This window comes from Podarcis gaigeae (assembly GCF_964106915.1).
Source record: "Podarcis gaigeae genome assembly, chromosome: 4".
Taxonomy (NCBI): Eukaryota; Metazoa; Chordata; class Lepidosauria; order Squamata; family Lacertidae; genus Podarcis; species Podarcis gaigeae.
This window is the reverse complement of record NC_139677.1, coordinates 51,858,708-51,883,350: the sequence shown is the minus strand read 5'-3', so window position 1 is coordinate 51,883,350 and position 24,643 is coordinate 51,858,708. Positions and strand designations below refer to the sequence as shown.

The 24,643-nt window shown below is 47.0% G+C and overlaps 1 protein-coding gene across 1 annotated transcript; it reads right to left on the bottom strand.

The window, feature by feature from the left end:
• Positions 1–2,064: 2,064 nt before the first annotated feature.
• RSPH1 (radial spoke head component 1) lies at positions 2,065–24,588 on the bottom strand. Its single transcript, XM_083735148.1, has 9 exons — positions 24,452–24,588; positions 22,893–23,006; positions 22,115–22,220; positions 21,026–21,116; positions 19,305–19,440; positions 8,505–8,570; positions 4,541–4,700; positions 3,358–3,486; positions 2,065–2,508 (listed from the first exon to the last, which is right to left on the bottom strand). The coding sequence occupies exons 1-9, from the start codon at positions 24,503–24,505 to the stop codon at positions 2,459–2,461; spliced, it is 906 nt and encodes a 301-aa protein (XP_083591274.1). The 5' UTR covers positions 24,506–24,588; the 3' UTR covers positions 2,065–2,458.
• Positions 24,589–24,643: the final 55 nt, after the last annotated feature.

Below are 24,643 nucleotides of genomic sequence, written 5' to 3'. Positions count from 1 at the left end.
GAAAATGTCAGGACCGTCTTGAGGGGCTGGGAGCTGGGGGCACTGTCCTACAGTGGTTCCGCTCCTTCCTCCTGGGCCGTGTTCAGAAAGTAGTGGTGGGGGATGAGTGTTCAGACCCCTGGCCGCTCACTTGTGGGGTGCCTCAGGGTTCTGTCCTCTCCCCCATGCTTTTCAACATCTACATGCAGCCGCTGGCAGGGATCATCAGGAGGTTTGGGCTGGGTGTTCATCAGTATGCAGATGATACCCAGCTCTACCTCTCTTTTAAATCAGAACCAGTGAAGGCGGTAAAGGTCCTGTGTGAGTGTCTGGAAGCGGTTGGGGGATGGATGGCGGCTAACAGATTGAGGTTGAATCCTGACAAGACAGAAGTACTGTTTTTGGGGGACAGGAGGCGGGCAGGTGTGGAGGATTCCCTGGTCCTGAATGGGGTAACTGTGCCCCTGAAGGACCAGGTGCGCAGCCTGGGAGTCATTTTGGACTCACAGCTGTCCATGGAGGCACAGGTCAAATCTGTATCCAGGGCAGCTGTTTACCAGCTCCATCTGGTACGTAGGCTGAGACCCTATCTGCCTGCGGACTGTCTCGCCAGAGTGGTACATGCTCTGGTTATCTCCCGCTTGGACTACTGCAATGCGCTCTACGTGGGGCTACCTTTGAAGGTGACCCGGAAACTACAACTAATCCAGAATGCGGCAGCTAGACTGGTGACTGGGAGCGGCCGCCGAGACCATATAACACCGGTCTTGAAAGACCTACATTGGCTCCCAGTACGTTTCCGAGCACAATTCAAAGTGTTGGTGCTGACCTTTAAAGCCCTAAATGGCCTCGGTCCAGTATATCTGAAGGAGCGTCTCCTCCCCCATCGTTCTGCCCGGACACTGGGGTCCAGCTCCGAGGGCCTTCTGGCGGTTCCCTCACTGCGAGAGGCCAAGTTGCAGGGAACCAGGCAGAGGGCCTTCTCGGTGGTGGCGCCCGCCCTGTGGAACGCCCTCCCATCGGATGTCAAGGCGATGGACAACTACCTGACATTCAGAAGACATCTGAAGGCAGCCCTGTTCAGGGAAGTTTTTAATATGTGACATTTTAGTGTATTTTTTATCTCTGTTGGAAGCCGCCCAGAGTGGCTGGGGAAACCCAGCCAGATGGGCGGGGTACAAATAATAAATTAGTAGTAGTAGTAGTAGTAGTAGTAGTAGTAGTAGTAGTAGTAGTAGTACAGGAGGAGAGAAAGAGTTAATAGGTAGACCAATAGAAAGCCAGAAGCGGAGCCTACCTGTTTATAAAAGGGGCTTAGCCCAAGGTTTGGGTGTGAGTTAGTGGGGTTGGTTGGTTGGTTGGTTGGTTGGTTGGTTGGTTGGTTGGTTGGGAAAGACAGTTGGGAAAGCAGTTGGCAGACAGCTGGAAACAGGGAGACAGTTAGTGCAGTTGGTTCTTGTGTGAGGGGAGGTAGAAGAGTTAGAGACAGGATAAAATAAGACTAGGAAGGTAAAGAGTAACAACGTTTTGAATGCAGTTAAAGTTTATTTGTGTTTGTAATAAACTACACTCTTCTTTGTTAACTTAAGAAACTGACTGAGACTAAGTGTTTTACCGGGGAGGACCTGGCTGGTGTATAGGTCAATAGTCCGTGAGACGACTGGGGGGTCTGTATGAACGCCACAGATGTCTTCTGCTCCCTTGGTCCCCCCAATCTAGCCACCTGCACCTCTTCCTCACTGCAGCCTTAAAGCTTCTTATTTCCTCCACAGGGGGAAGAAGGAGGTGTCTGAGTGCCAGGGTCACTCGGCATCATTTGTATAGTGCTAAATTGTAGCTTAACATTTACACCACCTACGTGTATGAGAACATCACTGTTGCTAACATAGGATCAAATGTGGAAGAGAACAGTTTTAAGTCAAAAGTACAATCTAGTCAATGCAGGTTTTCTTTTCCATTACAGAAAAGCAAAAGCAAAATGCCCACAGACTAACTTGGTTTGGCTATATTCTGTATTTAATAATAATAATAATAATAATAATAATAATAATAATAATAATAATACCACACCCCAGAAACCATAGATTCAAGAACAACCAAACTTATATTTTATTCAAAGACATTTCAGTTTAAAAATAACATTTCTGCACCACCACCACCACCTATTTGATGGCAGGGAAACAGGATAGAAGAGGAGGAGCAGAAGTGAGTGGTGAAGGAAGGGCAGACTTTTGCCCCTTGCCACAGACAGCAGTGAGACTATTGCTGCCCCTTGAAATATGAAAGAAGCAGTTCAGATAATTAGTGCACTGCCAAAGAAGTATGGGCACAATCCCATCAAAATCAACTACTTTTAAGTCCCACTGGTTTCAATGGGAGAGTTGAGCCTGTGAGTATACCTCAATTAAAACTAACAGGACTTAACCTTGACTGGATTGAGCTTCATTTCTTTGTATGCAACGCTTGTCACTTCTTTCCTTTAGTCCTGGGCCTCAAGTTCCTCCTCTTTTTCTTCTGCTATGACTGTAGCTGTGGCAAAAAAAAGAAATGGAGGGAAAGAAGTACAATAGGGATGATTATTTATTTCTGAAATATCAGGCTTGTAACTCACACTATAGAAACACAGAATAAAAAAACCACCAGACCAGAATCATAAAGCAGGCCAAGGCGTCTTATGCCCCATCCTAAGTGCAGCTTTGTGGTTGAACAGGAGCTGATGTAGTGATTTTTCCTCCCATTGATGCCAATGGGACAGAAAAGGGTGGGAGCCTCCCTCCACCACCTTCCTGCAGCCTTGGACAGAGGGGGCCAGCTGGGCTTTATAGCATTTTCTTTGCAGCACTGTACTGCAGTGGAGCACTGTGGACTAGATTGTGTGGACTTTGCAAGCAGGTAAACCTGCCTTGCTGGATTAGATGTAGCTATGTCTTTATGTTGTGATCCATGTGTCTGTTTCCACAAAGGACATTTTTTGTCAACTTTATCGCCCATGATAACAAAATGGAGGCAGTACATCTCTAGGTACCAGAAAAAATAGGATGCCAATATCCCGTCTAAGCAAGGGAGCAGCTTAATCACTCATTGCACCTTCTGTCTATCCCATGGCTAAGCAAACTAAGGCCTGGGGGCAGGATCTGGCCCAATCGCCTTCTCAATCCGGCCCGCAGACAGTCCGGGAATCAGCGTGTTTTTACATGAGTAGAATGTGTGCTTTTATTTAAAATGCATCTCTGGATTATTTGTGGGGCATAGGAATTCATTCTCTCCCCCCCCTCAAAATATAGTCCAGCCCGCCCCCCCAGGTCTGCGGGACAGTGGTGAAAAAGTGGAGAGTGGACCCTGCTGAAAACGTTTGCTGACCCCTGCACTAGCCCTCACCTTGCTCTTCTTTAGCTGTCTCATCTTCTTCCTCAGCCTCTTTAGGAGGAGATGTCTCTTCAGTGGGCTCTGTTGCCTCTGCAGGTTGCTCAGTAGTTTCAGAAGGAACTTCAGTTGCAGTGTCATCAGCTGACGTGGAAAACAGAAAGAAAAAATTAAATGTTAGAAGAACAAAAGCATTGCTGCCCTTCTTATTAGCTTCATTTAGGTAACAAGTTATTGAGGCAACATTCTGGTCCTACGATGGTCATCATCAGCTTCCTTTGCATATAAAGCTTTTCTAAATTATTTTTGGTTTTTCTCCACATCAGCCTCGTTTAGGGACAAGATAAAAACCTTTCTGTTTACCCAGGCCTTTGAAATTTAACCAACCTTCCCATGGGATAGTTTTTTCCCCCCAAGTGCCATAGTCGCATGGGGGAGAGGGAGGGAGATTTTAAGGGGGTGGGGGGGTCACAGCAAGGAACCCTCTCCTCATGTGGCAACCGTCCCCCTTCCTCAAATACCTGCTTCCTGCATGGCAATAAAGTTTGAGAAAGCCAGTCATTGTCACAATGGGAGGCTTTTTAAAAAAGTTTATTTACCAGCAAGTGAATGTGTATATGCATGACTATGTATGTGTGTGACATATATGAATGTTTGTGTATGTACATGAATGTATGTTAACAGATGTGTGTGGGCATGTGTGTGCACGAAAGAGAGCGTGTGGGGAACCCCACTTTGCTTTGGGTCCACCCATCACCAGCATAACATTATTCTGCCTTGGCTATAGAGTTAACAGGGCTTTATTATGGATCTCCCCCCCCCCCCCCAGTATTTGAATATACCCTCAATCTGTCTGCATGTTTTGTAAACCTCTGTTGCCATGCCACACAGGAGATTACATTGACACCCCCTATATCTAAGAAAGTTCCAATCACCTATGCGGGTCAAACAATCTCTGAATTTCTCCATGCACAGATATTATCACGCAGCACATTCCAAACAGTGGTGGGATATATCCTCCATGCTCCTGGACCTAATTTTCTTTAGAAACTCCTGCATAGTGCAGTATCATAAAACATTACATCTCACTAATGTTGCATAATGTGCTAATGTTGCAAAATGTGAGACCCATTGAAATGAATTTAGTAGATGGACCACTTCAGTGAATAAAGGGTTGATCCTGCAGCAAAATACAAACCTGGAGGTGTTGGTTCTTCAATTATTGCAACCTCTACTGCTGGAGGAGGGGGAGGTGGTTCTTCAGGTGCCCAGAGTGTTAGGGCAGTAATTTTTGATGCTTTCCATTTTGGAATAGATGGAGCCATAACTTCTTCTTCCTCTTCTTCCTCTGGCTTTTCCTGAAGATCAGATGAATATCCAGGATACAGATTTGAATGAAAAAGGAAATGACCAGTCCTATAACTCATAACATATTTCTGTTTCATTATAAACACACACACACACACACACACACACACACACACACACACACCCTTCTTTCAGCCGGCAACAATACACAGGCCCACATCAACACCACAGTCTTTGTTAACAGCTTTGGTTGCTCCAATGCCCCATCAAAGTGATCCAGGTGGAATCCTGATCCAGCCTCTGTTATAGACATTCACTACAACACATGCCAGCTTTTAAACAGCTGTTCTGAGAGGCCCTTCTCTAATTGCTGCCAACTTGCTGGAATGACTAGAAATCAGAGCTTTGTGGCACAGGCACCCTGGTTGCAGGATACACTCCCCAGAGACACTTGTCTGATGCCCACAGTACTACTAGTACTAATAATAATTTTATTACAGTCATACCTTGGTTCTCAAATGGAATCCGTTCTGGAAGTCCGCTCGACTTCCAAAAACATTTGACAACCAAGGCGAGGCTTCTGATTGGCTGCAGGAGCTTCCTGCACTCAAGCAGAAGCCGTGGAAGCTGCCCCTGATATTCAGCTTCCAAAGAACATTCGCAAACCAGAACACTCACTTCTGGGTTTGTGGCGTTCAGGAGCCAGAATGTTTGAGTCGCAAGGCATTCGGGATCCAAGGTATGACTGTATTTATACCCCACCCATCTGGCCAGGTTGACCAGCATAGGTTTACTTGTTACTTGTCAGCTATTTTCCTATGTATGATGGTGCAAACTTGTCTTATCGAGGTAAAGACTGAGTGGTATTGTTCCCAAATACACCTGAAACTATGGTTTAGATCCTTTTCTAAGAAAACCAAGTTTGGATGTCAGTAGAAGCTGGTGCAGGGACGCAGGTGGCGCTGTGGGTTAAAGCCTCAGCGCCTAGGACTTGCCGATTGAAAGGTCGGCGGTTCGAATCCCTGCGGCGGGGTGCGCTCCCGCTGCTCGGTCCCAGCGCCTGCCAACCTAGCAGTTCGAAAGCACCTCCGGGTGCAAGTAGATAAATAGGGACCGCTTACCAGTGGGAAGGTAAACGGCGTTTCCGTGTGCGGCTCTGGCTCGCCAGATGCAGCTTTGTCACGCTGGCCACGTGACCCGGAAGTGTCTGCGGACAGCGCTGGCCCCTGGCCTCTTAAGTGAGATGGGCGCACAACCCCAGAGTCTGGCAAGACTGGCCCGTACGGGCAGGGGTACCTTTACCTTTACCTTTAGAAGCTGGTGCAGTGGAGAAGAGCTGCCCTTACAACATTGGTGTAACTGCAGCTTACCTGGTCAGTGCCGGGGTGTGGCAGGGCTGCATGGACACACTGGTGGAGTCAATCCAGCACTTCCATCAGTGTGTCTGCATAGCCCCAACCTTGCCGCCACCCCCTCCACCAGCCAGGTAATTTGCTGCAACTCTGCTGCTTGCAGGGCAGCTCTGCCACACCATCCACTGCTATTGGATGTAACAGCAAATTGTGATTAGTTTTGAAGTGACAGCTTTTGAGCACATCCTTGTGGCAAGAAGAAGAAATGTGAGGCTTATGCAGGTGCATACAGAAGGAAGCTATGACTTGCCATTACATCCAAAGCAGCCCTTAAGATTTATCAACATCTTCATTTGTACGATTTGTAAGACTATCTTAGCCGTCTCTTAGTCATTGAGCCTAAGAGCAGCAGCAGCAGATATGTTCTATGCTTATGATAATGTTTTATTCTCTTGTTAATTATACTGTTTCAGATTTGCATTTTATATTTGATTTCATTTAGTACTGCTTTCTTTTGAAATGTTTAAGACAATTTTTTGTTTGCTAACTTTACTGTGTTAAATGAGCATTCAGTATTTACCTCCTTTGCAATGATTTAGTTTGAAATCTTTAAGATAATATTTTAGTCATGTTAATTATGTTAATTATGTTGCTTTGAATGTATACTTTATGTTAAACTTTCTTCAGTTATGTTTTATTTGATGTTTTGATGTAGGTTGTAAACAGCTTTGATATTTTTTCTTGAAACTATAAGGAGGTATAGAAATAAAACGAACATTAATAATAAGACATAGCAGTACATTTGTAAGTGCTATATGAGAAGTGCAGATAAGAATCCCTTTAATGTCTCTTTATTGCACAGCCTCTCAAACATTCTTCCCAAAGGACCAGTAATATTTAGGTATGCATGCTATTGGCCATCCCAGCAGTGAGCCCACCCATTCAGTCTTCCTTACCACCATCCTCCCCATGCTACTGCACTGCTCCAGAAGTTCACTATAACTTAACAATATATCCATGTTGCTATCTGGAAATTCTAGGGCACAAAGAATTGTTTCCCCCAATATTGCAGAGTATGCAAATGGAATAGTGCCATTAATAATAAAAGTCTGCAAGAGATTGCAAAAATAAGTAGTTGTATTGAAATACAGATATTAAAATGCAAATTAGAGGTATATAATATCAACCAATGCCCTAAAGGATTAATTTCTGCCCCCCATACCCTCAAATGCCTTTCTAACTTATGTCACATGCAAGCAAACCATGCAGTAACACTCCATTTCAAAGCCAGAGGGCACCTCTGTTGTACTAGGCTGCTTGAAGATAAAGGCTTCAATGATTGGTTGCTTCTCATAGTTCTGCACAGAAGGCAGTTCTTTGCTGCCTCTTCTCTTGCTTTTGGTTTGCATGAGCTAAGCATGTTGTGGAAAAGGAATCAAAGTGAACTATGAATCCCACTATACAAAGTCAAAAGCTTCCATTTGCAGAAGAAGAAGAAACAAAACACAAATTTGTTGAAAATAATGAAACGCGCATTGAATAAGCGAGGCTTGCAGCACAAGATTCACAAAAGTGTAGAATACATTTTTAAAATGAATGTTTCATTTTAGGAAAACTGGAGCCATAGTTTGTAATATGCTTTGCCAAAGGCCGATTCCGTCCCATAGCCCTGTACAGAAGGCCATTGCCTATTTTGCAGGATAGAAATAAGGGGCAAGAACATTAATATCAGATCTTGAATTCAACAACTTTTGCAGATTTGAATACTAATAATTCACAGTTCACTACTTAATAAAATATATTAATATTCAGATTTGAGTTACAGATTTTAAAGGCAGGATTTAATCATTTTTTTCAAAAGTGTAATACTCTATTCACTGAAAGCTAAACAGCAAGCTTATGAGAGTCATTCATGTCAAGTGTCAATAACAAGAATACACTTATATCAAAAAGCTGGTCCTCATCCTGGAGGCTGAGCATTCACAACACTCACTGAACAAAAGTTCAGTCATGCTGGAAAGTACAGGTGCCAAAGTCTTACTAACTGTATCAACAGATATTTCTTATGATGACCCCAGTGTTTATGTGAACATAGCAAAAGGAGTTGGGGGGATAGCAAGCAGGTACTGTGTGGAATCCATGGGTGTTTATTCTGTTTGTTTGTGCATCCTGATTTGTGCAGCCGTTATATGCTACCACCATCTAGTGGCTGTTTATCTTACTGCAGAAAGTATGGTAAGAAAATAGATGTGAACAAATCTGAACGAATGCTCAACAAACAGCCATTTGTAAGCACCCCCAGGATTGCTAACAGCAACCAGCTGAAAGAATAGAGAATCTATCCTTCTCATCTGGTGAAGGCAAGTCTATATGAACTGTTATTCTTGCACTTAGATGTACAGCAAAGGTCCTATTTCTCAACCAGGCTATTGTTCAGTCACTCATTAGTTCTAAGACATATAATGAATGGGCTCTCCAGTTGTTACCATTTGTAGTGTTTACCTCGTGGATGTATTCGCCATGTTGTTCACATCCAATATCAAATATATACTTCCCAGCACCCAATGGCTGTAGGAAAAAACAAACAAAAATTAGTATTGTTCTGACAATATCAAATCCTAAACTGTATTTTTTAGCATAGAGGCATCTATCAGTGATGTCTTTCTGCAGTCTAACATAAGAAAAACAGATCACTCTTCATGTAAAAAAGGGACAGAAATTTAACATCAGAAACCAAACACCCAATATTCAAAAACCAGTGACTGAACATCACAGCCTCCCAAGACTATTGATCTAAAAGTGTCTGTTCTTATTTAGCATAATTATCACAAACAACATTATTTGCATTTCATTTCCATCTGAACCTGGTTTTTTTTACCAGACTCATGTATATAACTCCATTCCTTAATGCTTATGCCATTATCAGTTTGATGGACCATAAGGTTCCATAAGCACTTAGTTGTTCTTGTTGCAGCTGTTCAAAAATGTATATACCATTTACCAAAATAAAAGCACACATTCTCAGAGCAATCCAAGCCTCTTCAGGAGCTGCATGTGGACAGATGGAATCACTTCCAGACAAAAGTAAATGAAACAAACTTGTTTACCTGAGGCTTTGCTTCTGGGTGAACACTGGAGATCCTGGATATGGGTTTGGGGGATTAAAAAAAAATACCTTCCAGCTTAATTACTGGGTGATGGTGCAGTGTCTGGTGGGAATATGGCAGGGAGTTATCATAGTACTGCTTCAATTTCAAGGATTGTGCAGATGTATAGTCTTAGTCTACCATCTAGATATTGGGCCTCTGCTTTTCAGCACCTCCAGAAGTTCCTGGTGTCTTATCTGCCTTGGAGGGATCAGACTGGGTCAACCCTGGGGCCCCATTGAACTCCCGTTTCCATAGCAACAGTTCCGGCCTCACATTTCCATTGCTATGGAAACGGGTTTTCGGTTGGGGACACAGGAGTCTCCGAGCCTGACTCTTGAGAGCTCGGGACCATCACACAGGGAGCGGGTTTTGTGACAAGAGTCCCAAGGGTCACCCAGCCTGACCCCTGTGAGGGAGGCAGGGACCATCGCTAGCAACATGACTGTTGCTATGGAAATGGGTCGGGGACCCAAGACTCTCTGAGCCTGACCCTTGCGAGCTCGGGACCATCACTCGGGGAACAGGTTTTGTGACGGAGTCCCGAGGGTCACTGAACCTGACCCCTGTGAGGCAGGGACCATCGTTATGGAAACAAGACAGTTGCTATGGAAATCGGTTCGTCGCTATGGAAACGTGTTTTACGTTGCGGCCGCACAGGTCATACAGCCTTACCTCTGCGAGCTCAGGGCCTTCGTTCGGGAAACGGGTTGTGTAGCTGGGCCCCTGGGCTTAACCAGTTTGACCGCTGCTATGGCAACGGGATTGTTGCTATGGAAATGGGTTTTAGGTTAGGGACCCAAGGGCCTCTGTGTGTGACCCTTGTGAGCTCGTACCATCACTCAGGGAATGGGTTGTGTAACAGAGTCCCGAGGCTCACCCAGCCTAACCCCACAAGACAGGAACCGTTGTTATGGAAACGGGACTGTCGCTATGGAAACGGGTCTGAGACCCAAGAGTCTCCAAGCCTGACCCTTGCAATCTCGGGACCATCACTCAGGGAATGGTTTTTTTGACGGAGTCCCGAGGGCCACCCAGCTTGACCCCTGCGAGGCAGGAACTGTTACTATGGAAATGGAGCTGTTGCTATGGAAACGGGTCAGGGACCCGAGTCTCTGCGCCTGACCCTTGTGAGCTTGGGACCATCACTCGGAGAACGGGTTTTGTGATGGAGCCTCAGCCAGCCTGAATCCTATGAGAGGCAGGGATCGTCGCTACGGAAACGGGTTCGTCGCTATAGAAACGGGTTCGTCACTATGGAAACAAGACAGTCGCTATGGAAACGGGTTCATCGTTATGGAAACGGGTTTTAGGTTGGGGTCTCCGAGCCTGACCCTCGCGAGCTCTGGACCATCATTCAGGGAACCGGTTTTGTGACAGAGTCCCGAGCCTCACACAGCCTGACCACTGTGAGGCAGAGACCGTCACTATGGAAACAAGACAATCGCTATAGAAACTGGTTCATTGCTATGGAAACGGGTTTAAGGTTGGGGACCCAAGGGTCTCCGAGCCTGACCCTTGCGAGCTGGGGACCATCACTCGGGGAACGGGTTTTTGGACGGAGTCCTGAAGGTCACCAAGCTTGACCCCTGCGAGGCAGGAACCGTTGCTCTGGAAACGGGACTGTCGCTATGGAAACAGGTCTGGGACCAAAGAGTCTCCAAGCCTGACCCTTGCAATCTCGGGACCATCACTTGGGGAATGGGTTTTGTGACGGAGTCCCGAGGGTCACCCAGCCTGATCCGCGATTGAGGGGCCGTCACTATGAAAGCAGGACTGTCACTATGGAAACGTATGGAGCTGGGAACCATCACTCAGGGAATGGGTTTTGTGATGGAGTCCCGAGGCTATGGAAACAAGACAGTTGCTATGGGAACGGGTTCATCGCTATGGAAACGGGTTTTAGGTTCGGGACCCAAGTCTCCGAGCCTGACCCTTGCAAGCTTGGGACCATTACTTGGGGAACGGGTTTTGTGACAGAGTCCTGAGGGTCACTCAGCGTGACCCCTGTGAGGCAGGGACCGTCGTTATGGAAACGGGTTCGTCACTATGGAAACGGGTTCATCGCAATGGAAACGGTTTTTAGGTTGGTGACCCAAGTCTCCGAGCCTGACCCTTGCGAGCTGGAGACCATCACTCAGGGAACGGGTTTTGTGACGGAGTCCCAAGGGTCACCCAGCCTGACCCGCGGTTCAGGCGGCGTCGCTATGGAAACAGGGCCGTCGCTATGGAAACGGATTTTACGTTGCGGCCGGCCATGTCACCTAGCCTGACTCAGGGCCTTCGCTTGGGAAATGGGTTGTGCGACCGGGCCCCTGGGCTTACCCAGCCTGACCCCTGCAAGGAAGAAACCGTCGCTATGGAAACAGGACCATTGCTATGGAAACGGGTTTTCGGATGGGGACCCAAGGGTCTCCGAGCCTGACCTGCAAGGGGACACTTGCGGGCTCGGGACCATCACTCGGAATGGGTTTTTTGACGGAGTCCTGAAGGTCACCCAGCTTGACCCCTGCGAGGCAGGAACCGTTGCTATGGAAACGGGACTGTCGCTGGGACCCAAGTGTCTGAGCCTGACCCTTGCGAGCTGGGGACCATCACTCAGGGTTTTGTGATGGAGTCCCGAGCCTCACCCAGCCTGACCCCTGTGAGGCAGAGACCGTCACTATGGAAACAAGACAGTCGCTATGGAAACGGGTTCATCGCTATGGAAACGGGTTTTAGGTTGGAGACCCAAGTCTCCGAGCCTGACCGTTGCAAGCTCGGGACCATTACTCGGGGAACAGGTTTAGTGACAGAGTCCTGAGGGTCACTCAGCGTGACCCCTGTGAGGCAGGGACTGTCGTTATGGAAACGGGTTCGTCACTATGGAAACGGGTTCATAGCAATGGAAACGGGTTCATCGCAATGGAAACGGGTTTTAGGTTGGGGACCCGTCTCCGAGCCTGACCCTTGCGAGCTGGGGATCATCACTCAGGGAACGGGTTTTGTGACGGAGTCCCAAGGGTCACCCAGCCTGACCCGTGGTTCAGGAGCCGTCGCTATGGAAACAGGGCCGTCGCTATGGAAACGGTTTTATGTTGCAGCCGGCCATGTCACCCAGCCTGACCTCAGAGAACTCAGGGCCTTCACTTGGGAAATGGGTTGTGCGACCGGGCCCCTGGGCTTACCCAACCTGACCCCTGCAAGGAAGAAACCGTCGCTATGGAAACAGGACCGTTGGTATGGAAACGGGTTTTCGGATGGGGACCCAAGGGTCTCCGAGCCTGACCCTTGCAAGCTCTGGTCCATCACTCAGGAAACTGGTTTTGTGACAGAGTCCCGAGCCTCACACAGCCTGACCGCTATGAGGCAGAGACCATTGCTATGGAAACAAGAGTCGCTATGGAAACGGCTTCATTGCAATGGAAATGGGTTGGGGACCCAAGAGTCTCCGAGCCTGACCCTTGCGAGACCATCACTCGGGGAACGGGTTGTGTGGCAGAGTCCCGAGGGTCACCCAGGCTCACCCCTGTGATTCAGGGCCCATCACTATGGAAACGGGCTTTACATTCCTGCCGCACAGGTCACACAGCTGACCTTTGCAAGCTTAGGACCTTCGCTTGGGAAAAGGGTTGTGCAGCCTGTCTCCTGGGCTTACCCAGCCTGACCACTGCGAGGCAGGAACCATCGCTATGGAAACGAACTGTTGCCATGGAAACGGGTTTTCTGATGGGGACCCAAGGGTCTCCGAGCTGGACCCTTGCAAGCTCAGGACCATCACTCAGGGAACGGGTTTTGTGACGGAGTCCCAAGGGTCACCCAGCCTGACCGACGATTCAGGGGCCGTCGCTATGGAAACAGGGTCGTCGCTATGGAAACGGGTTTTCGGATGGGGACCCAAGGGTCTCCGAGCCTGTCCCTTGTGAGCTCGGGACCACCACTCAGGGAATGGGTTTTTTGACGGAGTCCCGAGCCTCACCCAGCCTGACCCCTGTGAGGCAGGGACCGTCGCTAGGGATATGGGTTCATCGCTATGGAAACAGGTCTGGGACCCAAGAGTCTCCAAGCCTGACCCTTGCGAGCTCGGGACCATCACTCGGGGAACGAGTTTTGTGACGGAGCCCCGAGCCTCACCCAGCCTGGCCCCTGTGAGGCAGGGACCGTCGCTACGGAAATGGGTTCGTCGCTATGGAAACGGGTCTGGGACCCAAGAGTCTGCAAGCCTGACCCTTGCGATCTCAGGACCATCACTCGGGGAACGGGTTTTGTGACGGAGCCCCGAGCCTCACCCAGCCTGACCCCTGTGAGGCAGGGACCGTCGCTACGGAAATTGGTTTGTCGCTATGGAAACGGGTCTGGGACCCAAGAGTCTCCAAGCCTGACCCTTGCGAGCTCGGGACCATCACTCGGGGAACGAGTTTTGTGATGGAGCCCCGAGCCTCACCCAGCCTGACCCCGGTGAGGCAGGGACCGTCGCTACGAAAATGGGTTCGTCGCTATAGAAATGGGTTCATTGCTATGGACACAAGACAGTCGCTATGGAAATGGGTTTTAGGTTGGGGACCCAAGAGTCTCCGAGCCTGACCCTTGCAAGCTCGGGACCATCACTCGGGGAACGGGTTTTGTGACGGAGCCCCGAGCCTCACATAGCCTGACCCCTGTGAGGCAGGGACCGTCGCTATGGAAACGGGTTCGTCGCTATAGAAATGCGTTCATTGCTATGGAAACAGGACAGTCACTATGGAAATGGGTTCATCACTATGGAAATGAGTTTTAGGTTGGGGACCCAAGAGTCTCGGTACCATCACTCAGGGAATGGGTTTTGTGATAGAGTCCCGAGCATCACCCAGCCTGACCCCTGTGAGACAGGGACCATCGCTATTGAAACGGAACTGTTGCTATGGAAACGGGGTGGGTACCCAAAGGTCTCTGAGCCTTACCCTTGCAAGCTCAGGACCTTCGCTGAGGAAACAGGTTGTGTGATGCACTCCCAAGGGTTACCCAGCCTGACCCCTGCGAGGCAATAACCATCACTATGGAAACAGGACCGTTGCTATGGAAACAGGTTTTTGGATGGGGACCCAAGGGTCTCCGAGCCTGACCCTTGCGAGCTCTTGACCATCACTCAGGGAACCGGTTTTGTGACAGAGTCCCGAGCCTCACATAGCCTGACCGCTGTGAGGCAGAGACCGTTGCTATGGAAACAAGAGTCGCTATGGAAATGGGTTCATTGCTATGGAAATGGGTTTTAGGTTGGGGACCCCAGAGTCTCCGAGCCTGACCCTTGCAAGCTCGGGACCATCACTCGGGGAACGGGTTTTGTGACGGAGTCCCGAGGGTCACCCAACCTGACCCACGATTCAGGGGCCGTCGCTATGGAAACAGGTTCGTCGCTACAGAAATGGGTTCATTGCTATGGAAACAAGACAGTCGCTATGGAAATGGGTTCATCGCTATGGAAATGGGTTTTAGGTTGGGGACCCAAAAGTCTCGGTACCATCACTCAGGGAACGGGTTTTGTGATAGAGTCCCGAGCATCACCCAGCCTGACCCCTGTGAGACAGGGACCATCGCCATGGAAACAGGTTCGTCGCTATAGAAATGGGTTTGTCACTATGGAAACAGGTTTTACGTTGTGGCCGCACAGGTCACAGCCTGACCTCTGCAAGCTCAGGACCTTCGCTCAGGATACGGGTTGTGCGACCGGTCCCCTGGGCTTATCCAGCATGACCGCAGCGAGGCAAGAACCATCGCTATGGAAACGGAACTGTTGCTATGGAAACGGGGCGGGCACCCAAAGGTCTCTGAGCCTTACCCTTGTGAGCTTAGGACCTTCGCTGAGGAAACAGGTTGTGTGACGCAATCCCAAGGGTTACCCAGGCAATAACCTGGCAATAACTCAGAGGAGAAGATGGTGAAATGCAAACAGGGGACACAGAAAGGGCTGAACTCCTCAATGCCTTCTTTGCCTCAGTCTTCTCCGATAAAGAAAACAATGCCCAACCTGAAGAATTTGGAGCAAATGATTCAGCAGAGGAAACACAGCCCAGAATAACTAAGGAGATAGTACAAGAATACTTGGCTAGTCTAGATGTATTCAAGTCTCCAGGGCCAGATGAACTGCATCCAAGAGTATTAAAAGAACTGGCAGATGTGATCTCAGAACCACTGGCAGTCATCTTTGAGAATTCCTGGAGAACAGGCGAAGTCCCGGCAGACTGGAGGAGGGCAAATGTTGTCCCTATTTTCAAAAAGGGGGAAAGAGAGGACCCAAATAATTACCGCCCAGTCAGTCTGACATCAATACCAGGGAAGATTCTGGAGCAGATCATTAAGCAAACAGTCTGTGAGCACCTAGAAAGGAATGCTGTGATCACCAATAGTCAGCATGGATTTCTGAAAAATAAGTCATGTCAGACTAACCTGATCTCGTTTTTTGACAGAATTACAAGCCTGGTAGATGAAGGGAATGCAGTGGATGTAGCCTACCTTGATTTCAGCAAGGCATTTGACAAGGTGCCCCATGATATTCTTGTAAAAAAGCTGGTAAAATGTGGTCTTGACTATGCTACCACTCAGTGGATTTGTAACTGGCTGACTGACCGAAACCAAAGGGTGCTCATCAATGGTTCCTCTTCATCCTGGAGAAGAATGACTAGTGGGGTGCCACAGGGTTCTGTCTTGGGCCCGGTCTTATTCAACATCTTTATCAACAACTTGGATGATGGACTCAAGGGCATCCTGATCAAATTTGCAGATGACACCAAACTGGGAGGGGTGGCTAACACCCCAGAGGACAGGATCACACTTCAAAATGACCTTGACAGATTAGAGAACTGGGCCAAAACAAATAAGATGAATTTTAACAGGGAGAAATGTAAGGTATTGCACTTGGGCAAAAAAAAAATGAGAGGTACAAATACAAGATGGGTGACACCTGGCTTGAGAGCAGTACATGTGAAAAGGATCTAGGAGTCTTGGTTGACCACAAACTTGACATGAGCCAACAGTGTGACGCGGCAGCTAAAAAAGCCAATGCAATTCTGGGCTGCATCAATAGGAGTATAGCATCTAGATCAAGGGAACTAATAGTGCCACTGTATTCTGCTCTGGTCAGACCTCACCTGGAGTACTGTGTCCAGTTCTGGGCACCACAGTTCAAGAAGGACACTGACAAACTGGAACGTGTCCAGAGGAGGGCAACCAAAATGGTCAAAGGCCTGGAAACGATGCCTTATGAGGAACGGCTAAGGGAGCTGGGCATGTTTAGCCTGGAGAAGAGGAGGTTAAGGGGTGATATGATAGCCATGTTCAAATATATAAAAGGATGTCACATAGAGGAGGGAGAAAGGTTGTTTTCTGCTGCTCCAGAGAAGCGGACATGGAGCAATGGTTCCAAACTACAAGAAAGAAGATTCCACCTAAACATTAGGAAGAACTTCCTGACAGTAAGAGCTGTTCGACAGTGGAATTTGCTGCCAAGGAGTGTGGTGGAGTCTCCTTCTTTGGAGGTCTTTAAGCAGAGGCTTGACAACCATATGTCAGGAGTGCTCTGATGCTGTTTCCTGCTTGGCAGGGGGTTGGACTCGATGGCCCTTGTGGTCTCTTCCAACTCTATGATTCTATTCTATTCTATTCTATTCTATTCTATTCTATTCTATTCTATTCTATAACCATCGCTATGCAAACAGGACCATTGCTATGGAAACGGGTTTTCACATGGGGACCCAAGGGTCTCCAAGCCTGACCCTTGCGAGCTCGGGACCAACACTCAAGGAACCGGTTTTGTGACAGAGTCCCAAGGTCACTGAGCCTGACCGTGAAGAGGGGGCCATCGCTATGGAAACGGAACCGTCGCTATGGAAACAGGTTTTAAGTTGTGCCCGCACAGGTAACCCAGCCTGAGCTCTGCGAGCTCAGGAACTTCGTTCAGGAGATGGGTTGTGCGACAGGGCCCCTGGGTTTACCCAGCCTGACCTCTGCGAGGCTGGAACCGTCGCTATGGAAACGGAATTGTTGCTATGGAAACAGGTTTTAGGTTGGGGACCCAAGGGTCTCCGAGCCTGACCCTTGCGAGCTGGGGACCATCACTCAGGGAACGGGTTTTGTGACGGAGTCCCAAGGGTCACCCAGCCTAACCCCGCGAGACAGGAAGAATTGCTATGGAAGCAGGACCATCGCTATGGAAACGGGTAGGGGACCCAAGAGTCTCCAAGCCTGACCCTTGAAATCTTGGGACCATCACTCAGAGAATGGGTTTTTTGAGAGTCCCGAGGGCCACCCAGCTTGACCTCTGCGAGGCAGGAACCATCGCTATGGAAACAGGACTGTTGCTATGGAAACGGGTTTTCGGATGGGGACCCAAGGGTCTCTGAGCCTGACCCTTGCGAGCTCGGGACCATTACTCAGGGAATGGGTTTTGTGACAGAGTCCCAAGGGTCACCCAGCCTGACCCGTGATTCAGGGGCCGTCGCTATGGAAACAGGACCGTTGCTATGGAAACGGGTTTTTGGATGGGGACCCAAGAGGACCCTTGCGAGCTCAGGACCATTACTCAGGGAATGGGTTTTTTGACAGTCCCGAGGGTCACCCAGCCTGACCCCTGTGAGGCAGAGACCGTCGCCATGGAAACAGGACAGTTGCTATGGAAACGGGTTCATCGCTATGGAAATGGATTTTAGGTTGGGGACACGTTTCTGAGCCTGACCCTTGAGAGCTGGGGACCATCACTCAGGGAAAGGCTTTCTGACGGAGTCCCAAGGGTCACCCATCCTTACCCCTGTGTGGCAGGTACCGTCGCTATGGAAACAAGATCGTCGCTATGGAAACAGGCTTTAAGTTCTGGCCGCACAGGTCACCCAGCCTGACCTCTGCAAACACAGGGTGTTTGCTCAGGAAGCAGGTTGTGTGACGGGGTCCCAAGGGTCACGCAGTCTGATCCCTGTGAGGCAAAAAACGTCGCTATGGAAACGGGATAGTTGCTATGGAAACAGGTTTTAGGTTGGGGGCTCAAGGGTCTCCGAGCCAGACCCTTGTGAGCCCAGGACCATCACTCAGGGAACGGGTTTTGCCGAGGATCACCCAGCCTGATCCCTGTGAGACTGGGATCGTCGCTATGGAAACGGGGCCGTCGCTATGGAAACGGGTTTTACGTTGCGGCCGCACAGGTCACCCAGGCTGACCTCTGCGAGCTCAGGACCTTTGCTCAGGAAACAGGTGGTGTGACGGGGTCCCAAGGGTCACCCAGCCTGAACCCTGCAATGCAAAAACCATCGCTATGGAAACGGGACCATTGCTATGGAAACGGGTTTTCCTCTGGGGACCCAAGGGTCTCCGAGCCTGACCCTTGCAAGCTCAGGACCATCACTCAGGGATCGGGTTTTGTGACGGAGTCCCGAGGGTCACCCAGCCTAACCTCACAAGGCAGGAAATGTTGCTATGGAAGCGGGAGTGTCGCTATGGAAACATGTTGTACGTTGCAGACCCAGGGGTCAAACAGCCTGAACCTTGCAAACTCAGAATCACCGCTCAGGAATGGGTTGTGTGTCATCATCCTAGGGCTCACCCTGCCCAACCTCTGCAAGCATCGCTCTGGAAACGGGTTGTGCTACGGGGAACCAGGGATCACTCAGTCTTACCCCTGCAAGTCCAGAACCTTCGCTATGGAACCGGGGGTGTGATGGGTGCCCAGGGGTCACGACAGCCTGACCCCAGTGAGACCGTAACCATTGCTATGGAAAGGTGGCTCCAGGGGTCCTGCGAAAACCCATTTCCATACCCACAGTTTGCTGCTGTTGTAACTTAATGCCGCATCACTCTATAACAAAGGGTTGCCATATTTCAAAAAGTGAAGATTGTTAAAACCGATTTCAGCCCGCACACTGCCTACCCCATTTGTTTATATTTATATTATACTTCCATTGGTTTTAACAACTGATTTCGTATGGTATTTTAATGATTATTTTATATTACTACACAAAACTTTTAGAGGTTTTTGTCAATTAAGCAGCATATAAATCTTTTCATAAATAAAATTAAACAATAAAAAATAAATATGTTCAACATGTTCAATGTTCAAATAAATAAATGTTTTTGAAAGATAATGAAAGATAACATCAAAAATATCAACAGATCAATACAATAGCATATCAACAGATCAATACAATAGCATACATACATTTTTATTCACAAACTTCCCCTGGTATCTATGGTTTAGGTGAATAAGTTCAGCAGCTCCTTCTTGTTGTCCATTTGCCCAGGTGCCAACATATTTAGAGCCAGTTAATGCATACAGATATGTACCTTGCCCATGCCTATGGAGAGACAAAAAACAGTTTCACATTAAACAGGTGGAAACCTCACATCTTGATTATGGACACCAAAGTTATCTTCCTCCGATTGTCACAGGCTGTACTGATTCCAGGGGTACCCAAACTTTTTTCAAAGAGGGCCGGATTTGATGAAGTGAACATGTGTGAGGGCTGACCAAGGTTGTTGACCTTTTTTAAGGATTGAAGTCATTGATTGAGGTTTTTTGGGGATTTTACCCCAGGAAATAAACTGCCACAGGGGCCAGATTAGGCCCCCGTAACGGGCTTTAGACATGCCTGGATTAAGTGCTCATTGAAACTTCCGCTTCCATTTTCCGCTTGTCCCATACTTTCAAGGCACAGGTCCCAATAGTTTTGCATTTGCTCTGCAGCTTTTCCCCAGAAAACCCGCTCTTTACTTCTGAATCGGAACAAACAGCAATCTGCAGATAACTCAGTTGCTGTTTCGTATGATTCAGCAGGACACTGCAAATTTTCTCAGGGAAAAGCAAGAAAGTAAGCCAAGGTGTGGACCTGCCCTTAAATCAAAGTGATTTAACTATCCAATTTAAATTGATTATTCAATTGATTTCTAGGGGAAACATCAAACTAAAAATTAAAATTGCAGTCCTATATCCAGTTACCTGGGAATAAGCCCCATTGGATTTGGAATACAGTGGTACCTCGGGTTACAGACGCTTCAGGTTACAGACTCCACTAAACCAGAAATAGTACCTCAGGTTAAGAACTTTGCTTCAGGATGAGAACAGAAATCGTGTGGTGGCAGCAGAAGGCCCCATTAGTTAAAGTGGTACCTCAGGTTAAGAACAGTTTCAGGTTAAGAACGGACCTCCAGAACGAATTAAGTTCTTAACCTTAGGTACCACTGTATTGAAATGTGCAAATTGAAAGAAAGGGGGCAGAGGAACCAAAATGACCTAACAAGAAATTTGGAGCTTTCAGGTTTGAGAGAATAAAAAGAAAGAGAAGAAAACACTAGAGCAACTAATCTCATTGTCTGGAGAGAGAACTTGTGTATTCTACCGTAAGACAGGAACTTGGAGCAGGAAGCTGCCAAATCACAGTTACATTAAAAACCAAATTCTTCCAGTATTTTGTATGGAACCAATTCTTGGATTCAGCACCAAATTTAAATCCCACTGCCAAGGATGACTGCCAAAAGACTAAAAAACTCTCCTCACTGTGCTGTTTGGGGACATTGTGGGAGAAAGAAAAGGAAAAAGGGTACGTTTTCACTTTCACATTCCCCAGAAAGCACACCTGACATACAGCAATAAAATGCTTAGGTTCAGGACTGTCAGTCAGCCCCAAACCTCAGTGCTCTAGCATTATGTAGCACAGCAGAAGAAGATCTTGGAATGTGAAGTGGAGGCAGGGACAGAAGTACCCTTTTGTCTCCCTGAAAAGCCTAGACAACACTACAAGGCTCCTGTTTGAAGCTGGCTAGAATCCCTGAACAACAGGACTCCTAAGAGGTGAGGATACACTACACATTTATTTCAGATTCCACCATAATTTATCATTCATTCAAAAATGTAAAAGAAACCTAAAGTTTCAGTCGAACAACCTGTAGTGATTGAACCACTCTCCATCGTATGTGTCTCCATTTACATAGTAGTAAACGCCATTTCCATGTCTTTGGTCCTCCACCCACTCTCCTGCAATGAATACAATAGAAACATATCCACTATTTTGTATCTATTTCTTTATAAGCCAGAGTACTTAATATTTGGCTTGATTACAAATAATACATTTGTTATCATGGTGGAAAGTGTTCAGTATTTATATAATGATTTTCTTAAAAACACAAATATTACTGAATACAATTGAGAAATCTAAAGCAATCTGAACTAAAATAATCCTTTTACTGTGATAAGGCAGTATAACTGGAGTAACTGATTACATAAATACAAATGTCCTGGATAAGAGTATGACCAATATACATTCTACTAGCTAGACACACAATAGTCTGATGTTATAAAGAAGCTACATATATGTTCATTAGGAGAGATTATTTCAAACATGTGTGCAAAGTTGCATCAAAACAGTAAGTTCTCACTCTTCTCACCACAATTTCCATGTTCGCAATGTAAATCTCCTCTCTTTTCTATAAAGGGGAGCCTGACCACCACACATTGTGTTTACTCTCCTCCTTATTGTTTACTTGCTCCATAATGATAGAAAGCTTTTAGGGTTCTGCGAAGCTGATTCAACATCCCCAGTCACTCACTCTACTCATTCTTTGTTTCACATAGCAGCTTTGCCGATTGCACTTGAGCCAGCATCTAGTCATAGTAGTTATTGTTGGCACAGTGAAACAACATCCTGGTTCTGCTAATCTGCATTTGGCACTCACGCAAGACCATACGTTGTGTCGCTGTGCTTTCACACCCACCATTGTGCCCCAGGCAACTCACTTATTGAGTGGACCCACTGTGGCAATTCTCTATTCACCCCCTATATGTTTCATGTTATCTTAAGTACATAGGAAGAGCCCTGCTGGACCAGGCCAAAGGCCTATCTGATCCAGCATTCTCACAATAGCCAGCTAGATGCATATGGGAAGCTCACAAGCAAGACCTGATCACGAATGGGTACACTTCACTAGTCATCAAAATCCTCACATTTAAATCCGAACAGAGAAAATACAATTTACCATCATATCGGGATCCATCTGGATAATAAAAGATGCCTTTGCCATGTTTTTTATTCTCAAAATATTCTCCTATGTAGCGTGCACCATTCTTGAATCTGTACAATCCCTGAAACATATACATTATAGAGAAAATGGCCAATATACACTAAACAAGCAGAAACTGCAACTGCCCTCGTTCCCCCATCAGTCAGCATTACATGTCTACTGAGCATGCTCAGTCCCCATTGGATGGTTTGGGGTCCCTGCTCTACTTAGAACTTTTTTTCCTACTTTTAAATAAATATTTCTGCAAATATGCTAACCTTTCCTTCCTGTGTGTGGATGATGCCACTACATAAGGAGTATAAAATGTGTTTCAAGACAATCCAAACCCCAGCTGGGCAACGTCAGAATCACTGGGGCATCTGCAGCCCTGACACTCACAAAAAGGAAGGGGAACAAACAAACTGCTGGAACAGTCTGGAGCTGGCATAGAAATTAGGCCTGAATTGGCTTTGATGCTGTCAAATGTCGGTAGTAGGGCCACCTTGAGAAATTAGAGGTCCCTGGACTGGCTGAGTCCAATTCCTGCCCCTGGAATATTCTGTTCTGAGGTGTCACTCCACCCATTTGGTGACTCGAGTGGAGAGCTCCACCATATCAGAGTGATACTGGTGTGACTTCATAGGCGGGAGTCTCTCTCCCCAGTCTAGCCCCACCCCACAGCAAAGGGTGTTTGGATTATAGGCTAAGATATTAGTATAGAGAATGGGCAAACACTTTTCAAAATAAGTCATACCTGTCCATTTCTTCTACCATTTGCATATTGTCCTTCATAGGTATCACCATTGGGTAATCTGGCCTTTCCCTGTCCATGCCGTTCACCAGCTTCATTGCGTTCTCCTTCATATTCCTACTTAAACGAGATCAGATAGTTGTCATTCAGCTAAAACAAAGGAGTCAGCATGACTGAAGTCTACTTATATCTTTTGTGTATAAAGAGAGGAATAAGGTAGCTGAAAGCAAGAGGAGAGGGCTCCTTCACTCTTAGTAATTGTGTAGCAGAAGAGAGGATTTCAGCAGGTATATGCAGGTTTTGCAGTAATTTTAACTGTAGCTTGTCATATAAACTATGCCTGCAGCATTCCCTTCTACACAATTATTAAAGAGAAAGGACCTCTGTCCTCTTTTGCATCTGGTCATCCAACAAAGCAAGCTGCCTTTTACAAAGTCAGACCATTAAACCAGTATAATGACTAATATTATGCTAGAATAAATTTGTTTGTTTTTAAGCTAGCACAAGACTCTTTCTTGTTTTTATTACAACAGACAAACACATCCACTCATCTGGAAACTAAATAGCAGTGGCTTTCTAGTTTCAAACTGGAGGTGCTGGGGGCCTAAATCCAGTCCCTGCTGCATGCACTTAGCTATGGGTTCTCCTCATAAAAAACAAGGTGAATAGAAAATAAAAATTATTATATATTGCAAATAACTCTTTCTTTGTCATTCTGTGCAATCCTATCTATGCATGTATACTCAAAAGTAAATTCTATTAAGTTCAACTGCAGGTGAAATGCCGTGTGTCCTTAATAGATACCCTGAAAATAGTTTTCTCTTTTGTTTTAATATGAATAATTTTAAGACGTTGTTGTATAGACTCTTCTGTCGGTGCAGCATTCTATGCGTAGTATTTCTTCTAGCCATACAATTATTGTTTTAAAATTATTTCTATATTGATGTCTGCCAAATAAGCACCTTAGGCAAGAGCTTAAAAGTCAACAACTTTCTCTCTGGAATGCTTTGAAAAATCTCTAATTCCGTAACTCACCATCTCATTTCCTCTATTTTAAATAAATTGTGTAAATCAAGTGTTTGCCTAAGGCTCCTTTGCATCCACACAATTTGGACGCTGAGGCTTTCGCAATGGCTGGACAAAGTAAAGGACTAAAAGACAATAATTTCTGAGAACATGGGGCGAGGCACCAGAGTGTGTCTCCATATTGCAGATCAGATTCTGAATCAAACTCCCAGTAATAATAATGATAAAAAGTTCCACTTTTTGTTTCCTGGAAACTGGTGTTTTACCTTTCCCAAACTGTTTCTACCATAATGCAAACGTGCATGAAATTCACTGCAAAAAAAAACCCCTCTTTCTTTACTCCACAAGTTCTCCACTCAAGAGTGTGGGGAGTTCCATTCAGAAAATGGTCTTACCTGGGCATGTTTACTCAGAAACAAGTCAATGGGGCTTACTTCCTATTGCGTTTGGGCTTTTTTTCTGACCCAAACGATTAACCTGCACACGCACCCCTTCCTACACCTTCCTCCTCTCCCCCCCCCTCCCCGCACACTGACCCCCAAATCATTCTCAGCCTCCTCTTCGATCTCTTCCGAGCCGAGATCCGACATGATTCAGTCCGGGCTTGTCACCATGGAAACGGCTTCGCCCGTTGGACCCCGCCCCCCTCTCACCCGGCCTCCCAGAAGGCGGGGCTCCGAGAGCGCGGTCGCTAATAGCAACCGTGCCTCGCACTCTCTCCCGATTGG

Excerpts from the sequence above, each read along its gene's own strand:
- RSPH1 (XM_083735148.1), bottom strand. The coding sequence starts at position 24,505 with ATGTCGGATCTCGGCTCGGAAGAGATCGAAGAGGAGGCTGAGAATGAT. Across the intron at positions 23,007-24,451 it reads AGGCTGAGAATGATTTGGGG|GAATATGAAGGAGAACGCAA; the intron begins GTCAGTGTGCGG and ends TCGTTTAAGTAG. Across the intron at positions 21,117-22,114 it reads AGATGGATCCCGATATGATG|GAGAGTGGGTGGAGGACCAA; the intron begins GTAAATTGTATT and ends TATTCATTGCAG.